At 48.4% G+C, this 26,512-nt stretch overlaps 1 protein-coding gene across 4 annotated transcripts in view; it reads left to right on the plus strand.

Annotated features, from left to right (window-relative positions):
• The window catches only part of SEC16B (SEC16 homolog B, endoplasmic reticulum export factor), an 80,439-nt gene that overhangs the window by 31,862 nt on the left and 22,065 nt on the right, over positions 1-26,512 (plus strand). Inside the window, exons 26-27 of one of the 4 annotated variants that reach the window (XR_010072337.1) lie at positions 16,656-17,065; positions 18,104-18,273. Coding sequence is in view for 1 of the 4 variants with exons in the window: in XM_063344793.1 (XP_063200863.1) it covers positions 16,656-16,778 (123 nt within the window). In the remaining 3 variants the exon portion in view is untranslated. Of the gene's footprint in view, positions 1-10,266; positions 10,350-12,054; positions 12,126-16,655; positions 17,829-18,103; positions 18,274-26,512 lie in introns of those variants that run through there. The other 3 variants (XR_010072339.1, XR_010072338.1, XM_063344793.1) reach the window with 3 other exon arrangements.

Here is a 26,512-nt window from a genome sequence, read left to right on the forward strand (position 1 = left end):
AGTTGAGGAGCAACTTTTGGGAACAGCCTCTCTGGACCAAGGACACTATGTTGGCCTTGTCTGAGCTGGCCTTGTGCTGCTGTCAGCTCCTGCGGTGTACCCTTGGAATAATTAACTCTAATAACATATGAGCAATAGCCTGCCTGGCCATCCTGCCCTGAGGAGCGAGTCAGGGTGCTCAGCTCCTATCATTTCTCTGCTGCTCTGTCCAGTCTCATTTGAAATTCCTTGCAGGATGAATTACAGTGCTCTAAGGGAATCTGCAAAATAGGATCACAGGCCAATTGAATCCATCTGCAAAGTATGGGAGGACGATATATCACCCTATGGATGGATTCCCCCTGCCCTCCCACTTCTTTTTCTATTTTAAAAGACTCTTGGACCTAGTAAGAAAAACAGGTACTTAAGGAACATGCTCTGTGGTGTAACAAGGAGCTGGATCAGGTCCTGTTGACTGAAGGTTGGCAATGCAGAAAGGAAATTGGTGCTGAATATGTACATGGGAGGAACCAGGCAGCAATGGCTAGGGAAGTAAGGCAGGAATGTATACCATGGCACTGCTCAGCCTGGTCCCTCTGAAAGTAGAATGATGTTATGTGTTTCTCTGGGAATGTTCTATGTGCTAAGGTGTGCTGGGAGAGGCAGGAGCTGAAAATGTTTACGAGCTGTGGGAGACTTTAGGGGTAAATAACAACCTGCCCAAGTTGGTAGAAGCTGCCTCAGTAAGAGCCCTGCAGGTGCTGTGATCCCCATGGAGGTCTCGAGTACCCTGGACCGCCTCCAACAGCTCTCTGTGCTGACACAGGGTCAGCTGAACGCAGCCCTCAGGGTCCAAATTAGCAATTCCTGGCTGGCTGGCCTGGCTGTGCTCCCCAGTAGTGTGTCTGAGGTCACTTACCTTGGCTCTTGGCCCTGGTGTGGGTGGACTTCTGAGGAAGGAGTTAACCTCCTTGCACTTGGGGTGGACTGAGGTTGGCCTGGTGTTAGCTACCAAGCCTCCCTTCTCCTCCAGCTGGGACGCTCCAGCCATTGCCCGAGGGGGAAGGGAAATGAGTTAAACCCATCTTCAGACACGTTTGTATTGATTCTGTCACTTTCTTGCTGCTTGCTGACAGGTGATGGATGGCTCATAATGCGACCGGCACAGTACATTACGTTTCCCATCCAGGGACTCCTAAATCATTTCAAATTTTCAAATTCCCTAATCAATATTTTATCAGTAGCAGAAGAAAGCGTAACGGACCCATTTCTCAAGAGGTAGAAGAGTGAGTGTGTGCGGATGCATGCTTGCACATATATAGGCATGTGAGTTTGTACATTTATAATCACAACTAAAGCACTGTTAGTACAACAATGATAATACCTGCAATCATAAAAATAAATACAGAAGTAGGACCATGAGTCTTGCTTACATTTAAGTGACTTCAGGATGAAGCAAATTAGAGATTTGGGTTTCTGATTTGAATTGTGGATTAATGCTTAGTGAGGTCTGAACTGCCAGTCGCTCAATCCTTAGGCAGGGTGCAGGGGGGTCAAGACAGATGGAAACAGGTCTAGTTTTGGGGGGGAGGAAATCATATTTGTAGCCTTCTGTAAAGCAGTGTGGCTCAGATCTGTCACCTGCTGCTGAAACAGTGACAGGGAAAATGACCCTAGGGAGTCTGTCTAGATTTGTTGGCTCAGGTGGTTGGTTGTGTGAAGTTATAACTGGTCAAACAGAGCACGGTGCTGCATTCTTGGGACTGAAGTGCAGTGGGCAGGGAGGGCACCTCTTGCCACCATGCAGTGGGCACCTCTTGCCACCATGGTCTGGCAGATGCTGGGACACTGGAAGACTAGAATTATAGAATCATAGAATTGTCTAGGTTGGAAGGGACCTTTCAGATCATCTAGTCCAACCATCAGCCTAACTCTGCCAAAAACCATCACCAAAACATGTTGCTAAGCACTACGTCTACCTGTCTTTTGAATACCTCCAGGGATGGCGATGCCACCACTTCCCTGGGCAGCCTGTTCCAATGTTTGATAACCCTTTCCGTGTAAACATTTTTCCTAATATCCAATCTAAACCTCCCCTGGTGCAACTTGAGGCCATTTCCTCTTGTTCTATTGCTTGTTAGCTGGGAGAAGAGACTGACCCCCACCTCTCTACACCTTCCTTTCGGGTAGTTGTAGAGAGCTATAAGGTCCTCCCCTCAGCCTCCTTTTCTGCAGACTAAACAACCCCAGCTCCCTCAGCTGCTCCTCATAAGGCTTGTTCTCCAGACTCCTCACCAGCTTCGTTGCCCTTCTCTGGACACGGTCCAGCACCTCAATGTCTTTTTTTGTGGTTAGGGGCCCAAAACTGAACACAATATTCAAGGTGGGGCCTCACCAGTGCCAAATACAGGGGGACGGTTACGTCCCTAGTTTTACTCAGCACAGTGCTCCTGATACAGGCCAAGATGCTGTTGGCCTTCTTGGCCACACTGCTGGCTCATATTCAGGTGGCAGTTGACCAACACCCCCAGGTCCTTTTCTGCCAGGCAGCTTTCGAGCCACTCTGCCCCAATCCCGTAGAGCTGCATGGAGTTGTTGTGACCAAAGTGCAGGACCCGGCACTTGGCCTTGTTGAACCTCATACCATTGGCCTTGGCCCATCCATCCAGACTGTCCAGATCCCTCTGCAAAGCCTTTCTACCCTCAAGCAGGTCAACATTTCCACCCAACTTGGTGTTGTCTGCAAACTTACTGAGGGTGCACTTAATCCCCTCATCCAGATCATTGATAAAAATATTAAAGAGAACTGGTCCTGGTACCGAGCCCTGGGGAACACCACTCGTGACCAGCCGCCAACTGGATTTACCTCCATTCACCACCACTCTCTGGGCCTGGCCCTCCAGCCAGTTTTTAACCCAGTGAAGGCTACTTCTGTCCAAGCCATGGGCAGTCAGTTTCTCCAGGAAGATGCTGAAGTCCAGGTAAACACCACCCACAGCCCTTCCCTCATCCACCAAGCGGGTCGCTTTGTCATAGAAGGAGATCAGGTTTGTCAAGCAGACCTGCCTTTCATGAACCCATGCTGACTGGGCCTGATCACCTGTTTGTCTTTCGTGTGCCACGTAATGGCACTCAGGATGACCTGTTCCTTGACCTTCCCAGGCACCAAGGTCAGGCTGACCGGCCTGTAGTTCCCCGGATCATCCTTCTGGCCCTTTTTGTAGATGGGCGTCACATTTGCTAGATGCTAGTCAACTGGGACCTCCCCGATTTGCCAGGACTACTGGTAAATGATAGAAAGTGGCTCGGTGAGCACTCCTGCCAGCTCCCTCAGTACCCTCAGGTGGATCCCATCTGGCCCCATAGACTTGTGTACGTCCAGGTGTTGGGGCAGGTCCCTCACTATCTCCCTTTGGATTACGGGGACTTCATTCTGCTCCCTGCTCCTATCTATTAGCTTAGGTGTCTGGGTACTCAGAGAACAACCAACTCTGCTACTGAAGACTGAGGTAAAGAAGGCACTAAGTGCCTCAGCCTTCTCATCATCCTTTATCACTCTAACTGCCCTCACCTGATAAAAGGTGGAGATTCTCTTGAGTCCTCCTTTTGTTACTAATATATTTATAGAAACTCTTTTTATTGTTCTTAACATCCAAAGTTCTAGTTGGGCTTTAGCCTTTCTAATTTTCTCCCTACATAGCCTTACAACATCTTTGTAGTCTTCTAGGACTTTGTAGCCTCTGTAGCCTTCTAGGTCGGAATGTGCTTGCAATTGTGTGCTTGAGCTGGTCCCTGAGCAGTGTGTGCCTTTCTGCTCCTCTGTGGGCGCTTGCTGTTGCAACCTGGATGTGGTCCAGGACCAGGTGTGGTGAGAGATGGTGTGGTGAGAGATGGTGTGGTGAGAGATGGTGTGGTGAGAGATGGTGTGGTGAGAGATGGTGTGGTGAGAGATGGTGTGGTGAGAGATGGTGTGGTGGGGGCTGAATGAGGCTAAGGAAAGAAGTACCAGTGCTTTTCGGAGGAGGTGCAGGAGGGCTCTGATGTTAGGCTGCTAGTTCCAGCCTGAGGCCCAGATTCAGTGATTTTGCAGGTCCTCCACACTGGGCTACCTTCACCAGTTCCTGCCTGGCATCTGGCTTTCTGACAGGCTTTGGGATGGAAGAGCTCAGGGAATACTGGAGCTAGTTCCCCCTGCTATAGGAGGGGAGTCTGTGAGAAGTGGAGGTGGCACAGGGCTTCCTTCCTTCCCCTGCAAGATGATGCTGGTGAGACAGCCAGGCAGGGGGAGCAGGAGCATGCCTGTCCGCGCCAAAGATGTCTGCTTTCCCCAAATATTCCCTGGGCTGGTCGTTCTGCATGTGTGTTCCCTGCATCTCCTGACCTCTTCTATTCAACAATCTCTCTCCATTGAATTACCTATTCTCTCAGACTGTTGTTTTTTTTTTTTGTTTTTTTTTTTTAGTTTATTCCCAGGTTGGGTGTTTTCCAAGTAAAAGACTTATTCTTAAGATGTTTTTCCTCCTCCCCTGAAGACAGCCTCCAAACAGCACAGATGTGAGGCTAAACATAACTCTCCTTGTTACTGTCACCTCTCCTCAGCGTTTGCCTGGGTGACCTGGTGTTGTCTTCACTTCCAAGTGTTGTTTCACAGCTTGGTTGTAGCTTGCTGCTGGAGTATGTAGCACGGTGTAGCTTGTGGGAGAGAGCAGGGTTACAGCTCTTGGGAGCGTACAGTTGGAGCTCAAAAGTGACACTTGCAGAACCTGTGCTGACTTTCTGACCCCATCTCAGGCTGTGTGGGGACCCTTACTCCTTTTGGCTAGTGTGATGGCATAGACTGTGTAATAGGAGAGCTAGACTCTGCTGGTAGAGGTAATTTGTGTAAGAGAAAACCTGTTGTTTATAGAAAAAGCTTCCTTTCTGTCCCAACCCCTACCCAGCCTCTCTTAAGAGGAGAAATGTGTTCTTTCCCCAATGCAATAGCTGCCTCCCTGCCAGCAGGGAGGTATTATACTACTACATTTTTTGTACCAATATTTTTCAATGAGCTCAGTCTCAGAGACTGGATCCCAGCTGTGTGCTGCTGGGTGCCCCATGTGTAGGTGAAGTAAGCTGCTAAACCATTTTCTCTCCCCATCATGGCATGCTCTGTCCGGTTTGGCTTTGATGGGGAAGGCCTTTGGTTTGTGCTGTCCAGGCTGCTCCCTTCCCCAGAGGCACTGTGCATAGTGGGAATGTGCCCTTGTGTCCCTGGTTGGTCATTGTGAAGGGATGCATGAAAATAACTGATTTCCTTCTTCTGAAAGCCTGGGCCTGATCTGCTAGAGCAGGAGTCTTCTGAAGGGCTTGCATAAATGTGCAGGGAGGTTATTCCAGATCACTAACTGGTGGCAGAGCCCACAACTGTTCATCCTCCAGAAGTTAGAATGGCTTCTGCCTGCGTCATGCCCATCTGTATAACTGAAGCAGAGCAGGAGAAAGGAAAGAAGATACCAAGGCGCACTTCCCAGAGACAAGGTGTTTGTCGTGTAGCTGTCACCAGCCATTCTTCAAAGCGAATGTCGTCACCCAGACCACCTGCTGCCTTCTTTCTTTAATGTACAATAGCATGAATTGCCTTTCCCCCCTATGCTTTGGTGTTAACCTTGCCTTGTTCTGATGCTTTTTGAGAATATGTCGTGTGTTTCACTGGGAGCGGGACAAGAGTTAGACTCAGACCCAGACCTTTGTGCTTCACAGTTGCCACACTTGCTACATGCATTTGAGTCCCTGTCAATAGCTGAGGTAGACAACTACTGCATTCATCTGATAAAGTCAGTACTTCAGCAGAAGAGGTGAATCCCCTTGTTTGGGCACAGGTGGCCTTAAATACTGTCTCCCCAGATGAGAGATGTTCTGAAAAACTGTGTACCTGAGAGAAAAAATGTACCCTTAGCATCTGAAAAAGTTTGCTATGGAATTGTGTGTTGCATTTCTCATCTTTACGGTTGCTGTGCCTGGGAAAGAGGGGAGAAGCTGGGAAACTCTTCGCAAGCAGTATGGTGAGGTATACCTCAAACAGAAGGGGATGGGGTGAACTGGCTCCCCAAGGGGCAGTGCTTCACCCTCCACTTGTCCTTAGGATAAGGAATGTGTTCAACGCTGAAACTCTAGGATGCAACTCCACCCTATATCTTGCATACTTTAAAACATACTGAAAGGGGTCTGGAGGGATCACAGGTTAGGAGTGGGATTTATGTCCCTGTGGCAAATAGATCTCAGCTTTGTTCGCCATCTCCCTTGGCCAGCAAGGCCACTTATCCCACTGTCCAGTGGGATAGAGCTACTTGGGGTGGTACAGCTGCTGTAAGGACACAAGCCTCTGCTTTTCTGAGTCAGCCCCATTCTTTGCTGTGCTTGGGCAAGGAGGACATGGGCTGAAAATACCCAGAGAGTTCATGACAGAGCTGGCAGTTGCCAGCCTGACCATAATATCTTGCAAGGATGTGAATGTTGGGTAGCTTAGAAATGCAACACAAGGGCTCTTTGTGGCTTTCAAATGATCTGTGGTGGCATGAAGGGGAAATTCCCAGCCGTTTTTAATAGCTGGCTTAAGGGAAGTCCCTTTGTTCATTTAGTCTTTGTTTAAAGTGGTCTGGGGAGGTGAAATTCTCCTGCCTCATCTGGGTCTTAGCTGGGTGCTGATAAGCAAAGAGCTGCTTTTCCCTGCCAGCCACTTCTGCCAAGCCAGAAATAGCGTGCTGGAGTAAGCTCACTATGGCGGCATTTCTCATTCAAAAGTTAATAAGCTTTGAAATTGGATTTTAATCAGCTAATTTTTGATGCTAGGCACTAGAGCTCGATTAGGAGGGTCCAGTAAACCAAGTTTCGTCTTTCTTCTGTGCTGTCTTTTTTTTTACCCCAATCTGTCAAAGAAAGGGCTGGGAAATGTTCTAGCATTTGAGGACCTACATGTTTTAGGATTTCTGTTGCCCCTGCTTTTTTGATCTGATCCATCCCATGGATGAACGGAAAAACTGATCTCTGACATCTGCTCTTCCAAGGCTGAAGCAATGTAAATGTTTTTCTTAGCAGCTCCTTTTGGAGAGAGTGCTGGAGCTCTTTGAATCCAAACCTTTGTTAAAAATGAGATGAGGTGGGACAAGGGATAGAAGATCTGCTGTGGCCCTAACCACATTCCTGCTGTTCCCAGCATCAGAATAGGGTACCCCGAATCCTGCATCCAGTAGAATCACGGAATGGCTGAGGTTGGAGGGACCTCTGGAGATTGTCTAGTTCAACCTGCCTGCTCAAAGCAGGGTCTGCTGAAGCAGGCTGCCCAGGACCACATCCAGTCAGCATTTGAATTCCTCCAAGGATGGATGCCTCTCTGGGCAACCTGTTAAGGTGTTAGATTGCCCCTACAGTAAAAAAAAGGTCTTGTGTATAAACGTAATTTAATGTATTTCAATTTATGCTTGTTACCACTGAGAAGAGCCTGGACCTGTTGTCTTTACTGCCTCCTATGAGGAATTAAATGCCCATGGATAAGATCCCCCTGAGCCTTGTCTTCTCTGGACTAAACAGTTCCAGCTCTTTCAGCCTCTCCTTGTATGTTGTGTGCTCCAAGCCCTTAATCATCTTCATGGCAACCATCTGGTCTGTCACCCATTCCTTCCTGTTTTATATTGTCTGCAAAATTCCTGATAGTGTGCTGCTGTGCCCTGTCCTCTTAAGTCACTGATGAAGGTCATTAAGGGCCCTTTCTTCCTCTCTGCCTTTGGGGATTTTGCCAGGCAGCAAAGAAGACTATAGCTGGACTTCAGGGTTATGTAGTTACACTTCCGCTCAAGGGATGGATTCAGTAGAGACCTCTCCAAGTTGTTATTCAGTATCTCTATAAATCTGAGCAAACACTGCTGTCTTGGTTTACCCTCCAAAGTCTTTTCTCTTGATCAGATGGAGTAGAGGCTGATTTTATTTTTTAAAGCTATATTTAGATTCTGGTGCACAGGCACCCGTTTCCTACAGAAATACTGGCTTAGCGAGCTCTCTGGGGACCAAACACACTTCTTCCCTGTGCTTGTGTAATGGTCAAATCAAATGGGAAAGGTTTCTTTTGGCAGCAGAGTAACCACGCAGAGGCACTGCGCTGCTTGCATGCTGTAGTCTTGTTATCTGGAGAGCAGTCCCAGGCACTTCTGTTTTGTTCAGGGTCAGGGCTAGACTCTCTAACAAGCACCTCTTTCCCTAACATCTCAGCACCTCGGCTGCTAGGAGAGTGGTACAAAGGCTCTGGAATGGGCTTGCCAGAGGTGGTTTGAGTTTGATAGTGTACTGGCACTGCTGCAGCGCTGGGCAAGTGTCGTTCTGTCTCTGAGCTGTCTCTGAGTCCCTGCATGTCTGTGCTTTCTGGTACTTCTGCTAGCTGTTACGGAGGATGTTGTATTTCCCTTGCCCTGGGCTATGAACAGCCGGCTAGACACTTATCATCTTTTCTCTGAGGAAGGAAACGGGAGAGAGTGTAATGGTCTTTCTAAACATGCTTTACAATGTAGAATATCTGTCCAATATAAAACTGCCCTAATGGCCAGCTTTTACTATTTCCAATACTTTTCAGGGGAGTTCAGTCCTGTGATAGTACTCGCCAGGAATATGAACTGTGGTATGTTAGCTTCAGGGGACTGTCCAGCCTGTGCTAGGTTGACAGATAGCTTGAAGGGAGGCTGGTCTACTGGACAGGACTTAGCTGGCCCTATACAAAACAGTGTGCTTACGGTGAGTCAGCTTCCCCTGGAGGCGATGCTTCCAGCCAGCCACAGCCACATGATAAATGCAAAGTGACATTCATCTAGGAAACCCCAGGCCAACACAGCAGACCTTATCGTACCAAGTGATGAAGAGGAATGAAGTTGGGCTGGTTAGCATCCTCTAAGGACTCTGGATCTTACAGATCTGTGAGTTACCAATCCCCAAACCTTCCCAAGCTGCAGGTGGATTTCATCTGGGCTGATAATCAGAGGGAGCCCAGAGCAGGGTTGATGCCCCAGAGAGTGGTAGGCAGGGTGTCCCGGAAGCTTTTCCCAGGGCATGCTCGAAATAGAGATGTCTTGTCTTACATAGTCCTTGCAGTGGAGAGGAGATGCCTTTGGATGAAGCAGTCTGCAAAGCCTTTCTCAGGTTTCCTACTTATTTGTTTTTCCATTCTTATTTGCTGTTTCTAGGTAGAACTAGCTTTCTGTTTCTTAGGTTCGGATAAAGAGACCCCCCAACAAACATCAGTCCTTTCTTGTATTACCAAAGACCAAAGTGGTCTTGCTCTTGTGGCATTTGGTAGTCGATTATTTTGGAAATCTTTTCGGAGAGAAGTCCATTAACAGAGCAGCAAAAAGTCTAGCGTGGCTAAACACCATTGCATGACTCATCTTGTCGTCCAGGCTCTGTGAAATGTGTGGATGAACTGCCAACAACTGTGGTGGTGGGTGTGAAGGCCAGATCCCGCTGCCCGCTTTGGGGTGCATGAATGTTGCTTTAACTCTCTTAGGGCTTCCCATCATGCTGCTTTGGCACCTGGTTTCTGACAGGGCTCTGCATCTCCCAGCTGTGTCCAGCTCTCTTGCCTGCTTGACCCCATCAATGGTGGCTGAGCATGGAGCCAGGTTTGGACACTTCTCCATGTGCAGTGGCAATCGTCTGCTAGGGTGAAGAGAACAGGCATAGCTCGAAGTAACTAGAAGAGAGTACCTCTCCCTATCCTCTTCTCCAGACGCTCAAGATCTTTCTTCCTGGTTACTGCAAACCATTGGCAGGACTAGAATCGCTGGAGATGCCCCTCACTGGCTTTAGGAGAAGCTGTGGAATTCACCTGTCCTAGCTGGCTGAAGTGTTTTTTACTTCTCATCCATGTAGTGCCACCATGTAAACCAGAGAGGTGGTACTTCATGCCTGCCATTAGGACAAGCCAGGCAATACAGGAGCTATTCTTATCTTCTGAAGAGCAACCCAAGTTAGAGCTGGCTGGTGAGCACAGTCCGATTTTGCTACAACTTTCAAGGGTTTGAAATTTTTCAGATGACACTTGGATGGAAAGGCTTCATATCCAGTGAACTGTTTTCTTTTTTGGGGGAAAAAAAAAAAAAAGGCTAAAGGAATTGTTTTGTGCAGGTAGAGGCAAGCAGCTGAGGGTCATAGAAGTCAGAGGTTACCAGGGTCCGAGACATGAGTTCAGAATACAGGAGACCCAATTTTGAGTCTTTGCTCACCTTGATTCAGAGCTTTTGTTGACTAGCTTTTTCTCCCTGCCCACAGCCTAGGAAACACCTGGTTTGATCTGTGCTGTTGGTCCCCTCACCTTCCTCACCTCGCTTTATGGATCCATCTCCCTGAAAAAGGTGGGCAATATTGAAATAGCACTTTAAGCTGTCTTTTTCATGGTTATGTTGTATTGTGACAGGTTTGGATATGATTATGGGAACTAGTAGGAGGATGCTATAGAAATGCTATACGCTGTGATCACGCAAGCCTGGGCAGGAGTGGGAGGAAGAATGGAAAGCTATTGTAAAACTACAGGGAGAGGAGAGAGTTTGCCGGGGACTATTCCCAAGGGTTTGTGCTCGGTGTGATGACAGTAGTCAGTCTGTCCTTTCCTGTGGTTTTGGGGTGGATCCCAAGTGTCCTTTTGTGATGAACTACTTTAAACATTTGATTATGCTTGGAAGTTTAGACTGGGGACCCACCAGAGACAGGCATTGTCCTTTTTGTCTTACTCTTTGCACTTCCTTTTAATGAGGGCAGAATTTGTTGTCTGTATCATTAAGGAGAAGGACCAGACCCTAGATGTACTTGTGTATGGATGGCAGTCCCCAACTCTTCCCTGGAGGGCTGGGGCTGACATGGGCATGCAGCTATGTCGAAGGGGTGATGTGGTCCAGCCAGGGAGTTGCCTTGTGGTAGTACAGTCCTGCTCTTGCTGCCACAACTCCTGCAGGGTATTGCATATGTATGGTCGGGAACTAGATGAGCTATTGAGTTGACTTGTCTGCCCTTCTCCCTATCCTAGTACAGAGTGTATCCACCAGCACAAGGCATGTGGCTCATTCCTAGTGAAGTACACAGTCTCATCAGAAGGAAATCCTGCCCAGGTGGCAATCCCCAGGGACTGCTTTGCAAAGACATGCCAAAGCTGTGGGGACCACAGACTCACTTAAATTCCAACAGCGAGCTCGTTGCTGCCAAATCCCATTTGCATCACTGTGAAAAATGGTAAAATCATCATTAGGTGTTCACTAAAATACCCTAAATTTTGCAGAACATGAGGTATGAGTCAGGCATTGAAACCAGCGTCCAAAGGAGGGAGGGAGTGGGGAGAGGCGGCAGGAGTGCTTATGAAATATTTTGTTTCATTGGCAAGAGGACAAGAAATAATTGGGCCCTAAATCAAGGCAATGGGAGAAAAGGAACAGCAAATCAAGGGAAATGGCGTAAAATTAGGTCTTAGAGTAGAGAAATGTGTACACATGATCACCTGGTGGCTCTGGCAGAGATATATGCCCATAAATCTTCTCTTTTAACCTTTTCCCTCCTGCTTTAAGGGGAATAGTGTCAGGTTTGCTCACCCTGTCTGTCTTTTCTAGAGATGACTGGGTTTGGCTTCAACTTCCCTGGTGCTGAGCACCCACCAAGTGGCCTGAACCCCCTTCAGAGCTGGTGAGGGAGCTCCCAGGGTGCCTGAACTCCTTGGGGCAGCCTAAGGACTCTTACCCCCAAGAGAGGGTCCATCATGCAGACCCGTCCTGTCTCTGAGATGGGGCTGGGTAGATGGGGTGAGCTACAGAGGACTCTCCTCTAGGGCTGTAGTGTGTGTATGCGAATACCTTGGAGTTCACCTTGGCAGGAATGGCTGGGGTGGTCCGTTCCTCATACTGTGCAAATTAGTTCAGGTCTTGATTTCTAGAAGGTGAGGTGGACCTTAAGCAGCTGGGGAGAACACGTCTGGGCCTTACCGCATACAGTCAAAGCTTTCCCTGTCTGACCACGGCTGCAGCTGCATCCCCAACAGGATCTACTAATATACTAAGAGGGTTGTCTCCCTTCCAGACTTTATCGAGACCTAGAAGAGCAAGCTGACCTGTAATGTCCTGCATGGAGACCCAGGCACCTCCCTTCTATTCACCTCTGAGCACAGGATGTCCCTCTCAGCGGGCTCTTCCAGCTGCAAACCTGTAATTCTGATACTTAAAAAAAAAAAAGAAAAAAAATCCCCTTTATGCCCCCCTTAAGGTCCCTGGCTTATTTTTCTTATAAAAATAATGAAATATAAAAATAAAGCTTTCCCTGTTTGCTTTCTCCCAGCCCTCCCTCCTACTGCACAGCACTCATTAACTCCCCTAACGCTCGAGTCAGATGCGGCCTCTGGTTAAAAACAGCAACCGCCCTCATGCCTCGCCTGTTTCCTGGGAGCTGGCAGCCAGACAATAACACCGATGGGATCATCTTCATCAGAAGATATCAGTCCCTCTGTGAAATTTAAGTAACTTGAACTTGGAGTTCGGGGGGGATTAAAAAAAAATGCTGGAAAAAGAAGCAGAAGGAGGAAAGATGCTGTTTGGGAGAGGTTGCTGGAGAAGCTGCCTCTGCCTGTCCCTCCCTGGGGCCTCTTTTGGGCAGGTACAAGCTTCTGCTCCTGGGATTGCAGGTGATATGAATCATGTTGCTGCATTCCTCTCCCCCCCCGCCCCCCCTGGTTTGTAAAATCAGCATAGACTTTCTGAACCACTCTGATATCTGGGGTGAAAGTATTCTGCAAGAGCAGGGTGTTAAATTATTCTGTTGGAAACAAAAGTCTCAGCTGAATGTTGTTTTAAAATAGCCAGCCTAGGCCACGTGGTTGCGTATGGTTTGAAGAGCTCTATTAAGCAGATAAAAACATCGTCTCCTTGCTTCGTATTTAAGCAAAATGGAGGGCTTCCAGAAATGTCTAACACAAACACTGCTCCCCACAAAGCCTTTAATCTGATTTTGTTTGGCTGTGGTCTATCCTGGTGGGAATCTGGTGTCAGCCCACCCCTGGCTGCCCGAGGACAGCTGCCCAAGGAAGTCAAGCCCAAGCCCAGCGCATAAGGATTAAGTGGGCACTGTGAGCTTGAGTTTGGGTGACACTGCTGATCCCCGACTCCCGCTTGGAATGGCTGTGCGCTTAGGGCCAGGCTTCCCCATGGCACCCTGTGGAGTGTCCCTGTAGGGGAGGAAAGCTATCACCCACTGCTTTGGTGTGGGAGGACTTGCATCCTTTTTGGGCACCAGGGATGAGGGTCCTAAGCTGCCTGGAGGAAACTACTTCACCTCCCGCTGTCAGGGTGTTACGTGGCCCCGCGGCTTAGAGTGCTTCATGCTATTGTGGATCCTCTTTCAAGGTCCGTCCATTGGTCTTTTTTTTAGTTATCATAGCTCCTAAGGTTGCAATGGAGCTAACGTTTGTGCCAGCAGCAGCTGAGGGTATTGGTAGCTGTCTGGGGCCATTATGTAGAAGTTCAAGTCCTGGCCAGCGTGCTGCATCATAATGAACCCTGGCTGAAGATATGTCCAGGAGATGTCAGGCAAAACTTAAAGTCTTTGTTGTTTTCTGCCTTTTTAAATGTGGAAGCTGCTGGAAGCTGCTGTTGTGTGGGATGATGTGTCCAGGCACAACAGTGTAGCTTTTTCTGCCTGCTTTTCCATCACCTCAGTCTCTGCTTGTTTGTTTGCTGTTGTTGAGTCTGGTTTTGTTTTGTTTTCCTCCCCCCCTACTTCATTTCTAGCATAAAAAGTTATTTAGCCCACGAGTGCGCAGGAGCTTATTGTGCATGGAGAGCCGCAGCACAAAGGATTCCGGAGACAATCTTGTTTCCTTTCGCTAGCGCGAGCCGCCCAGCCGGATGATTCAGAAACACAACATCTGCAAGTCTTAAAAGGAGTTATGCTCTTTGACTGCAGCTTAAAGCACGGGGAATGGGGGAGGGAGAAGCCATTCATGAGCCTGGTGGGTTTTGTTAGACCACTCATGGTCCTGTGTCACAGCTGCAGCCCAGCCCATACAGATATGTTTAGTGGATGCCTGTGTTTAAGCTGGGGCTTCGATTTGCAGCTGCCCGTTAGCGATGGGCAGACTTTCCTCACAAGAAGCCCTGCTTAGCAGGGCATTGAGATGCCTCCCCAGGCAGGCTGCAGCTTTAGCGCTGGAAGGGCTGCCCTGGCGTTGTGTCGGCACTCATTAGTTATGATATTCAGCAGGGCTCAGGAATCTGGATGCAGACCTCCTTAATGAAGCAGTTCTGCCCCCCACAGTGGCAGCTCTGAATGGCACCATGCCGTAGGGATGGACCTGCTTTCTCAGCGGTAGCTACAGATTTTCCAATACTCCGATTGCCCAGAGAAGTGTGTGTAAGTCCTCTTGAGATTGCCTCTGCAGGGACCCTGGGAGGTGTGTTGCCAGCCCAGGCACATACCTCTGTTGACAGCCCAGGCTGTCAGGGGGCTGAAGGACAAGGCAAGTTTAGGAGACTCTTAGGTCCCTATGTCTGCCAGCACTGTTACAGGTAAGTGTGCTTGAATGCTGTCTTGACGTTTGGTGTTCCCCAGCCTCCAGAGCAGGGACGGGAGAAGCTCTGAGCCTGGGTTCAGCAGAGCAGTTTGGTTATTGGTACATATGAGTTTTGCTCTCCAGCTCGGTACGGCTCTGGTCCAACTGGGGCATAAAGGGGTGTTTCAGACTTGCGAGGAAACCCTTTGCCCCTCTCAGGATGCTATAGTTCACTTTCATCTCTGGATCGGCACAGGCGGGTTGGTTAACCCCAGCCTGCAAACCATTCCCTCCAGTCTTGCAAGACAAAGCATTTCCAAATGCGCATGTCCCGGTCTGAGGTAGAACAGAACCAACTTTCTGTTCAGTAATTTTACTTCTTAGCTAGGCCTCTCCTAACTCTCTGAAATTAACAGCATGTTGTGCCGAAAACGGTCCGTTCTCAGAGTTTACAATTAGTGCCAAGGAACATTATGCAGAGAGGCTCTTGTTTATACTTATTGCTATAACAACCAAGGTCAGCTAATTCCGTTATTTGCCCCGTTGGAGGGTCGGGGATGGGAGGGCATAGAGGAGTCCCGCCTGCAGGGAGGAGCAGACAGGACAGGTGACTCAAAACTGACCAACAGGGGTATTCCATCCCATCTGCCCCATGCTCAGTATAAAAGCTGAGGGGTCAAAGGGTCAACTCTCTTCCTTCAATGGCCGACATCTGAGGAGGACCCTGTCTGTTCATCTGCCTTTGATCCCGATCCACAGGTTCCTGACTCCATCTGTGGAATCCAGTTCCCACCTGGCACTGAATCCAGTCTGGGACTTCCCCACTGCCTGCCGGTGACGACATCCTGGGAGCTTAATGCGGTTTTGTATATAGTGTATCTATTTTATTATTTCTTTTTTACTTTATTATTAATATTTCTTTAAAATAGTTTAGTTTCTTCTAAACTTGTAACTCTCTTTATCTCTCCTCTTCCTCTGCATGTGCGAGAGGCTGGGGGAGAGCATCTGTTGCCGGCCATTGGCCAATTTGGCCAAAACCATGACAGCGTGGGTCACCCTCCCAGCTGAGATGTGCTCTGTGATACAGCAGGATTTGGGTGACCTCTTCCATCTCACCTTGGGTGCTGTTGGAGTTCAGCACTGCACCAAGTGGGAGAAGAGGAGACATTCAAGCAAATGGCAGGGACAAGCAGCTTTAAAAAAAACCCTGTGTTTGCAGAGCACTGTTTCTTTTAACCTTTGAAGTCTCTGATTTTCTTCCTTTCAAAGCCTCCTGCTTTGATTTCCCGTTCACAATTGTCATTCTGGCAGCCCCTAGAAGAAAGAAGATGCGTGTGAGGGTTAAAGAACAGATGCGGGAACATAATTAATGCTTTGCAACATTTCTGAAGGCCTTTAGCACCTTGCCGTGACCCAGCCTGTAACATCTGTGTGGTGGCAGCAGCCAAGCTGTAAAACTTCCCTCCTCTAAGTCCTGCACAAAGCAACTGTCGCCTGCCCGAGGCATGCAATCAGGGCAAAAACTTGACAAATCAGTACAAAAGGCAGGCGGCAAGACAGATGGCAGGTCCTTGGGTGCTGGGATTGGCAGTGGTAAGGGGCTTCCAGCTGCTGATCCTTGTAGGTGTCCAAGAGGGGAGGTGGAAAACCGCTGTTTTTGCAGAGATTTGATAGGATAAATAGGATATATGCAAATCTCAGTGTAATGTCAGTCTCTTTGCTTACCTCTTATTCTTACCTGCTGAATGGATCTGGCCAGAAGCCAACGCCAAACCCTGCCTGGAGCTGTTGGGACAGTTGTCACGTAGCCCAGGGGATGCTGAATGTGTCCCCACTTGGATCATGTTTTATCAAGGTCTGTCTTTTGCAGCACTTTTCCCTTTACGTGGCTAAATGGGACCTTCAGGGTTTGCCACCCTCACATTTATGTGAGCTGTAACTCAGTACAAAGATGACGCGTTAAGTGACTCCAATTCTCAAGAGCTCCAGCTAGCGTTTTCCTTTCAGGCCCAGGATGCAAGTCACAGCTGGAGCTGCCTTGGTGACCAAAAGGAAAATAAACAAAAATACTTTCTGTTTTTGAAGATTAACTTTTTTTTTCTACTTTCATATCTCCATTTTCCTCTGTATTTCACTTCAGCCAGCCCTGCTGAGTTTCCAACCTTCAAAGCCCATCATATCCAGCTGGATGAGAGCAAGCTTGCCAAGGGGAAGTGTTCGTCCTCTGCTCTTCTTTGGTTTTCTGAGTGGCCCACGACTGTAACGGATGCCAAGCAGCCCTGACCTTCACCTGACTGGAGTTCCCGCTGCTACTGCGTTATTACAGCTTCTCTGCCTGATACAAATTCAGCTTGGTTCCTCTACCTGGAAATTTTATGTGACAAATGGGTCTCATTTCTGATTCTTGTCTCCCTTTGATGGACCAGGCTGTCTGCTACCTGGGAGGCGTTCGTAGATCTGAAAGGCCGGAAGGAAGCATTACATTTCTCTCCTTTGCCTCCTATTAACAGTGTGCCAGAGAGACTAATCCAGCATTTGAATTTCAGCCAGGTAGCTGGAAGGGACTGTGTCTCGGCACCCTCTCCTGATGGACTATCCAGCATTGCTTCTCTTCACGCCTTCCTGTGCTTCTCTCTCGCCTTTGGGCAGGAGGGAGGTGTTGCTGGAGAGAGGAGATTTCTTTAAAGAAATCTCTTGCTTCACATGGCAGATGAGGATGTTTTGCTGCATCTCTGATGAAATTTCTTCCCTTCAGAAGGAAATGTGGTTGGGTTTGCAGTTGGCTCCCTCCTGGTAATAAAAATGATGGGGTTACTTCAGGGACAGCACAGTGGCTCTGGGGAATTAGGGCTGAGTAACAGTGTATTATAACATCTCAGACATCTTTGTTTATGCAGCTTAAACAATGCATGAGCCACGGTGTCCCTGTAGGTTTGATGATCCCTACAAACTGTGTGGCCATCTCTAGGGCACTTCTGAGACATATCTCTGGTTTTGCAGCATGGTGTGTTTGACTCCATGTCTATTGCTGTGCACTTATGTGCTGCTTTCCTTGGTGAAGAGGAATAAGAATTACTGCCTCACTGAGATACAGCTTGGCTGTGCTTAGATTTCTGGTGCTGAATTATTTTTCCTTTGGCTGGCATTTGCAAGGACGCATTGTTTGTTTTTTTCTGGTGGTAGTGGCTTAGGGTCCTAATTCATGACCAGCTCCTCTTAAGAGGAGCTATGCTATGCTAGTCACCTTTTTTGTCACCTTGCAATCAGTTTGTTTAAGGGGACTGCAGGAAGCAACAGAGCATTGTTTTAGTTTGTGAATTGCAGCTGAAATAGAAATTGTCTTGCTCTGAGGGTCAGTCCAGTATCAGGTGTGTCCAAGCTATGCTGGTTGGAAAATCGTAAGCAAGTTGCTGCAAGCTGTATGAAGGTGAAAAGAGAGCATAACGATGGGGGACTGAATACAGAATTGACTCTGAAGATCTGGTATCAACAGGTGTGGGGATTACCCTTTGGGCCCTGCAGCTATGCCAGAGCTGAAATGGGAGAGAACAGAACCAGGTGCATCACCACGACTTGCTTTCTCAACAGGGACCTCCATAGCACTTTATCCAGAAGCAATCTCTTCACGTGCAAAAAAGGAAGCTGGTCACTCCACTGGCTCTTGTCTGGTGTCCCTCAAGCAGGTGGAAGCTGGAGCTGCATCAGGTTTGCTGCAGCATCAGGCTGAGGACCAGTGCAGCCCTGTTTGTCAGCTCTCGGTAAGTGCCTGTGTGTGATGGCCACAAATACAATAAGGAGTTGGAGGTAAGCACTTGTGGCTGGCTGTGCTGCCCACACTGGCTGATGACTGTGCTGTGGTGCTGCTGCACCCATTAATTCTCCCTGCAAGTCTTGCTGGGCGTAGAAAGCCTTTGGATCGCGGTGGAGGGCCCGGTCTCCAAACCACTGGAGCAGCCACTGAAGTGTGGGCACAGAAGAGACCTGGTACCCGGCTGAGAGGATTGTGCAAAGAATAGCTAGGCCTGCTCTCGTTTCCAGGTGTGGGGCAGGGATTGTAGAGGGCCACGATCTTGCCTTGTGTGTGAGCTAAGATCCTCTCACAGATGCATGGCTCATTCTGCACAAGCAAGAACAAGGCACGGTGACCAGAGAAGGGAGCTCTGAAGATGCTAGTCTGGGAGATATGGTGTGTGAGCCACCTGGGGCTCCCCGCTCTGGGCTGCCTGCACAGCCTGCTGTCTCTTTTGGCTGCCTGGGACAGGAGGGAGCAGCACCCAGTGAAAGCAACATGCAGTACGTATACCATTGCAGTGGCAGACAGCACATGGCCTGGGTGTGTGAGAGCTCCTCACCCAGCAAGGCTGCGTCTCGCGGCATCCAAGCAAGGAAGGGTCTTGAATGAGGAAAGAAATGGGATGCAGGAGGAAAAAGGGCAGCGGATTAATAAGTTATACAAACCGGATTGCTGTGACTCCTGTTCTTGGTTTTATCCCCTTCAACTCCGAGGCAGTGGTTTTTTAAAAGAAAATGAATGCCAAGATTGCATGTGGAACATACAAAAAAAAATCCCAAGTGTTTTGTTAGGAAGCTGCTCTTTTCTCCCAAGAATGTGCGTTCTGTCTGTGCAAATGCATATGCTCTGGGCAAATCCCCTTAAAGTTATTTTGTGGTGAAGGCCCTCCAATACTGGTGTTTGAAGGAGAACATATTTCATGTTTGCACTGGAATTTCTGCTCATATTGGGGGGGAAAACCCCCCACATTTCTAGCCAATTCTCCTGAAGCCAGGAAGTATTACATTCTGCTCCTCTGCCTCCTGTTAACAGGGTGTCTAGAGGCACTGAGCTCCTGCAGCTCATACTGACATGAGCAGGGCAAAGCAACTCTGAAAATTAGATAGAAGAGCTTTCCAAAGAGCCCAGCCCCCTGTTTGCTTCCTTGCTATTCCAGCGCATCCTGTGAGAAGCGGCGTGTTTGCTATGTGGCGGCTTGCCGTAGGACCTCCCATCTGCGTTACAGCCCTGTGCAGTGAGATACTCAAACCCGTGAGTTGCTGATCAGGCCAGATGATGGGGACCTGACCCAAGCACTATTGCTTTTGGGTGGTGGTCATCTCCTTTTGATTGCTGGGCATAAATCTCCCAGGGTTTACAGGCAGAGATAAATACATCAGCGAGACCCTGGCTGTGGAGTCAGAGCAAGTGTCTGAAGTGTGTTTGTTCACAGTCCTGTTGATGTGGCAGGGTGCAGAGGACTAGTTAATCAAAATGGAGAAATTAGGTGCCACCCGGCTGTTTTTCACTTGTCACCTGGCGATTAGACTGAGCAGCTGCTCTGACAGCCCGAAGTACTGCGATGGTGGTGTTTGACAGTGAATTAAACAGGAGGACCATGTTCTCTGCTCCTTTGCACTTACAAATTGGGACTGAGTGCTCAAAACCACCATTTGCCTGCGTGTGGGAGGAGGAAAAACTAGGGTTGTAAAGTAAAATAAAACAGACCAGTCAAGTAATTTAATTCTTAAATCTTCTCTCCCTTAGGCTAATCTCCTCCAAGCCATTCATTGCTCAGGTCAACTGCTTTTAATTAGCAAGCTTCATTGATCAGGGCAGGAGTGGGAGCTGGTGGGTTGCTGTCCAGGTCTTTTTAATTTAGAGGCTTTTCTTTCTTGCTGGAGGGATGGTATTACACAGAGAGGAACCTGGCAAGAAGACCCTGGAATTGTTTGAAGGAGGCTGACCTGCGATTGCTTTTACTGCATCTCTTCTGGCAGTGTCAGGGGTTGGATAGCTTTCAAGTGGAGAAAGGGGGAGGAAAAAAAGAGAATTAGCCTGAAAGCGGGTTGTGGCAACACTGGGAATTACTGTATGGCTAGAGTTGCAGGCAGAGGGGGTTGTGTGTGTGGTTTTTGGCAAAAAGCTCAAGGATCATTGCACACAGCATCAACCTCCCTAGCTCGGGAGGATGCTTTCTCAAATGTGAGAGCCCAGCAACATGAGAAGTACCTCTGCGAGAGCGACTGATATCTGCTCCCTGCCTCGTGGAGGGATTCCCTGCAGTCTAACTAGGTAGAGATTCCTACTGTGCCTTTTCAGCCTCTTATGCCTGGGGCATTTCTACTGAGGATTGAGCTCACCACGTTAACTGTGCCTTTGGGCAGGAGTGGTGGTGGTGCTGACTGGCTTCTCTCTCTGGTGTTTCCCTCGGGAACAAGGCTAAAAAATGCACTCCTACTCTTCCACCCTTCTGAAGGAAGATGCTTTACTCCTTTTCCCTGTAAATGGAAGATAACTATATGCCTGATACTAGTCCTTTTTACTCCGTCACTAAAAGAGGTTGGACCCCTCTGTATTAAGCGTAGGTGCACGCACTTAAAGGATGTGGATGCACCACCATCTCTGGTCTCTGACAGGTCCCCTCGTGGTATGGTTGTCCTGCCTTTTAGATGAATTCTGGCACTGTTAGTGGGTTGCGTGATGACTGTAGTTGCAAATCTATGGGCTGTCGTTATGTGGTCACTGGGTGATTGCACTTTCTGCCTCTGGATCTCATGCAATTCATAGTTAAGGAAAATATATCTGATTAATTAATTATCACAAATGTGCTATTTTATGTATTTGATCAACTAAGCCATGAAAATTCTGAAATGCAGTTAAATCAAACAGAAAGGAAGTGGCTTTGTATCAAACTATTGAATTAATATAATTATCTTATTGATTAAATCATCAAATAAACCTACAGCTCCTTTATCTGCTTTACTTTGCTGTTTGGGAAGGCAACTGCCGTTTTCAGCTCTCAGTCCCTGAAGCAACAGTCTCAGTGCCAACGGCTGCCTTTATATTCTGGTCAGATAGCTGATCCTGTGGAGGTGATCTCTGCCTGCATCTCCCATGGAGAGCAAGGCTCTGATGTCCATTATAGCTGTCAGCCAAAATTATATATATTTAGGTAAGAGGTGATCTCTCGCATGCCCACTCTATTGTGAATCACTGAGCCTGGGCTGGCATTACGCAGCTTGTTACGTTTCAAATTACAGGAGGAAAATGCTGGTGAGCCATAACTTTTCAGGGTTAAACATGCCATAGGAACATGGGCATCTGTCTTGCAGGCCAAGGGGGCTACATCAGGGGCTGCTTTTGGAGCTGGGGAGGAGCTCTTCAAACGTCTTCTCCAGTATGTTGGGTGGCTCTTTCTCTGCAATGGGCTGCCTGTTCTTGTATCCTGAGTGCGAAGTGTGTGAGTGGAAAGGTATTAATATTAGTATTATTAGGTATTAGTATTAATAAATACTAATGTGGGTGGCTTAGGGAGAGGTCCCCAAAGGACTGATGTTCTGCTGCAAGTAATTTTAAGCAGTGGTTTTAGTTACTCAGCTGTTTAATGTATCAGACTGGTTTGCTGTCAATTATGAGACCCTGCCAATGGTCCTGCTTCTTGGTGGCAGGCCAAAAGAGGGAGAGGAAACAGCCATGTCAAAAAGAAGGTATGTAAGGTAGAGCCTAGCAGCTGCAATGTGAAGCTGGAAAATGCAGGCTTGGCTTTAAATCAGGGTCAGCTTCCCTTGAAGTAATCCAGATCTTTAACCAGGCAGACAGCCAAGAGCTGGGTGTGATTAGTCAGAGACATCTGTGAGTCCACCTACATTGACCCTGCAGGACTCACAACTTGAAAACATTAAGAACTTGCCACAGTTTGGTGATAAAATTGTCATTGAGCCCCCCAAAAGTTTTTCTGTTCCGTAGGTAGGTGCAAGAAGCAGTTACTGTCTCTGCGAGCAGATGTTTGACTTGGTTTTAGGCTTTGAAGAAATGCTGAGCTTGCATAGGAATTGGGCAAAAGATTCGGGCTTTTGAGAGCATCTCTGTTTTGAGCTCAGTTTCATAATGCAAACCTCAGCCCATCTCGAGGGTCCTGCAGCCACCTCCCTGCTGGCTCATTACTGATAAGTGATGCAATTTCATCCTTATCGTTCCAGCTGACAGCAGCAAAGATGACTCATCCCCAGCACTGTATTGGAGTGTGAGTTTCGCCTCCAATTGTGCTGTGAAAAGAGAAGAAACAAGACTGGTTCGTGAAGAAAGCTATGTTGTTCCTTCCAGTTTACAGTTCCTGGCTTGTGGCTCAGACACTACCAATATTGTTGGTTTCTTTGAAATATTGCTGCTAACCTGCTTCAGTGGGGCAGAAGCAGTAAAAACCAAGAGACATGATCAACGTTTGGCTTTATACTGTGCTCAGACTTTTCCATGGTTCTTCCTCCTTCAGGAAACAGTCATTCTGCAGGTGAGGTGTGAAATCTGTCCACTGAACAAATTGAAAGAGACTGTCTTGGTAGGGGAGGGATTCAAATAACCTTGCTCTTCTGTCAGTTGCGTGGGGGGAGGAGGTTTCCAGCCTTCCTCGGATGCAGATTTCCCAGGGGTGATGCTTTTCGTCCTGCGTGTGATGTTTGCTTTTGGCAAGCAGCCCTTGGCGTGCTGTGTGTTGCTTGAGATGAAAAGCCAGAGCGAAGCATGTTCTTAACACTTAAGAAAGCAGCAGCGTCCTCAGATTCACCTTGAAATGCTGGCAAACAGCTTTGCGGGGACCAGCACCTCTGTTGCCCTGCATTGTCAGGGCTGCTGCGTTGGCTGCAGTCCATAGAGGTGAGGAAGACCATGGCCTCCCTTCCTGGTGGAGGCAGCAGCAGGAGATAAGAGTTGACTGAGGACACAAAGGAGGAACAGTTTGGTTCCAGCCTCAATTTATGTAAGTCCGGCTCAATGTTTGAGATGGCACCCCATGCTGATGTCCCCTCTGTGACACACCAGTCACACCTGAGCTGTCCCTGAGCAACACCACTTCTCCTGATTCTCTCCTGCAGAGCTGCCATGGTTACCCGTTGGTCTCAGCTGGTGGGACTTTTCTGTTATCTGCTAGGATTTGCCTTTCTCTGATGTACACCTCCCTTGGCCCTTCACCTTGGGGAGATATTTTCAAGTGGAATGCCTAATTTCTAGGTACAGGTCGATAGGAACAACAGAAGAAACATCTTTTGAAAATGTGTACAGGTTGGGCACTGTCAGAGCATCCTTGGCCTGCTTAACTGGCATTAAGGTCAAAATTTCTGTCTCTGTACCAGCAAAGTGATGATAAGTTGTTTATTCCGAGCACCTGCAGGGTGAAGGAGACCTTTCTGCTGGAGAAGGTCTCTCTGTAGTGGGTGTATGTCACTCTGCTGGTGCCTGGTGTGGTCCATACGATCAGTCTGGTGACAGCTCTCTGATTTATAACCCTGACAGTGCTACGGTACCTATGCTGCAGTGTTGTGGGACCTCACTGTACAGATCCCTTCCCCTTCTCCCCTGATGCCTTGTTTGCTTCGCACTGACAAATTTTAAGAGCCATTCCTGTAGATCTGCATAAGGTCAGATGCTGCCTCCTCCTCCTCGCTTGCAGTATGCCTGAACATCGTGCATCTGACAGGCTGATCTGCTCCAAGAAGACCTCTCTTCTGTTCCTTATCAGACATCAAAATCCTTCCCTCTTTGCTCGTATCAACCAGTCAAGGTATGCGACAGGGGAACGCTCTGACCGCTGGACTGTGTTGGAGCTCAGGTGTTGCTGGGCTATGCATGAGTTGCAGGCAGGAAGATGTCCCACGGTGCTTGATGCCTTGATTTTTCCCTGCACATCCAAACGTGGCATCTCAGGAGGATGCAACGGGACTTTGCTCCACTTCCTCATCTGTATTCTCTCAGCTGAAAGCAGATGCTTCAGCCCAGCATTCGGTGTCAGTGCCGGCACTGCTTACGATATCGCATGTGGCGGCAGCTCCAAACAGCTTCAGCCCTGCAGCATCTTCCTAGCCCTCCTTGGGCTGCCCACGTGCCCCTACTGGGCCACAGTCGTTCACCCTGTGGAGGATGCTGAGACTGGACTGCTTTTTTGGCAGAACAACCATCTGTGCTTACGTCGGCCATAATTTAATTGAGTGGTACAAAGGGTTTAGTGCACCTTGCAGATGGAAATTACCTTAGGCTGGCTGACAAGAAATATGGATGCCATTCCCTTTCTCTTCTCCTGTCATGGCTTAGTCTATGGTCAGTTTTTTTTCCTTTTCCTTCCCCACTCCATGACATACCACTCGGAGGTAGTTGCATCTTAGTGTGTCTCAAAGCGTTACAAGGCTTCTTCCCTAGCAATGCTGAATTCAGTATATAAAGCCCAGAACCGTGATTTCCCTCAGGGTCCCTTGTAATAATAATTTCTGTAAATAAAGGCTGGAATCAGGATCTCCATTGTAATAGGATTTTGTTTGCGCAAGGGCTGGTTGCTGTGTCCCCCTGATGCTGCCCTGTAATAGGATTGGGCTGTATCACTGCATTGCAAGCGGGCTGGGGGGAGGCAGGCTGGCACGGGGCACTCTTGCAGGGAGGGAGAGTGGCAGAACTCACATTTGGGATGTGTTGGGAAGTTTTTTAGGCCATGAACACAGAGCCGATGGGCACCTCTGATGTCTCTTGAATTGCTGGATCTTGCCAGGCTGGTGAAATGTCTGGTTCACGTGCCTGGTGGGTTGCATGGTGCTCTGCAAAGACCCCGTGGACGAGGTAAAGCCCCCATTCCCTGTAAGGTGCCAAAGCCTCCGAACCTTGGAGCAGAGGGAAGAGCCTGGGAGGATGGGGTCTGAAGTGGCTAGAGTCCTCTTGCTGCTGCTGTAACCGCATTGATCTGTGCAGAGAAATGCTGAAACCTCTTCATTCATCTCTGGACTCGCAGAACTTATGTCTGTGTGTGCTGGCTACTGCAGTGACCCACACCCCGAAGCAGCTGCCTTCCTGCAAAGCTCAGGTCTATAAAATACATACCGTTGCTGAGAGAGCAATTTGGCAGCCTCCTGAATGAAGGGTGCGAGAAAATGGTGTGCTTAATTACGCCTGCTTGGGAGAGAAGTGGGTGAGGAGGCATGTGCGATTGCAAGCCTTTGGGGTTGTTATATTTTTTTCTCACCTATTCCAGCAGTAAGAGGTGCATGGGGGAAGCATGCATGTGTTCACACATTCATGCTGCTACCCCTGTCGGGTGCAATAATTCTTCCTCTGTTGGTGAACGGATACTGACGGCAACTTTCTTCATCAGGAGGACCAATAGTTGTGCTGGAAGGGATGGGGATCTTTGTGTCAGGGCTTTGTGCAGCGCTCCAGAGTGTTGTGGCCCCAGGGTCCTGAGTAGCCGTGGGTGAAGGCAGCGTGGTACGCACCTCGGGCACATTAGTAAATTAAGATTTCTAATTTACACTGGCTGTGTTTTGTCCCAAAAGCCTCACAGCCTGAATTGATCCTGTACCCAGATTAGGTGGATTCAGTACCACCTGGTGATTTGGAAAAGAGCCAAGCCGTTTCTGTGCTATGGAGGTGAGCGCTTTTCCCCAGGCAATTGCAATGGCAAAGATCTGGCGCCAGGTTCAGTGTCAGCAGCAGTGAGTTGTGTTGTTCTCAAAAATAACCAGCTGCCAGAACCGTTTGTCACTGCTGCTTTGTGAAAGGTGTGCTGGCACTTCACATCCCTCCTTGGTGTTGTGGGGAAGGCTCAAGTTAGCTCAGAAAAAGCCTGCACACCACTCGCAGTGTAATTAGCACCACAAGTCTTGCTAATTGCTGAGGGTTTTTTCCTCCCCCCCCTTTTCTCCAGCACAAAATTTCTCTAGTTATCTTGGGTTATCATCATGGTAGACAGCGTGCTAAGCCTGGATGCTCCTTCTGAGGGCTGGTGTCAGGAATAATTACTGCTGTAGTAAGCTGATCAGCCCTTCATTATTAGCTGCTGTTGTTGTTACCCGACATTGATTAGTAATTTGTAGCTGCCAGTGCTTTCCTCTGCCCTCAAAGCCAAGCGTTTGCTGGTGCCGCGATGCTGTTCTGCCAAGGACAAATGAACATCTCCCTCCTTGCCACCCCCCTGGTGCTTCTCTACCTGTGCTTTGGTTTTTAAATACACAGTTTGTGGCTGGGAGAGC

This window comes from Chroicocephalus ridibundus, chromosome 8 (genome assembly GCF_963924245.1).
Source record: "Chroicocephalus ridibundus chromosome 8, bChrRid1.1, whole genome shotgun sequence".
In the NCBI taxonomy this organism is placed as follows: Eukaryota; Metazoa; Chordata; class Aves; order Charadriiformes; family Laridae; genus Chroicocephalus; species Chroicocephalus ridibundus.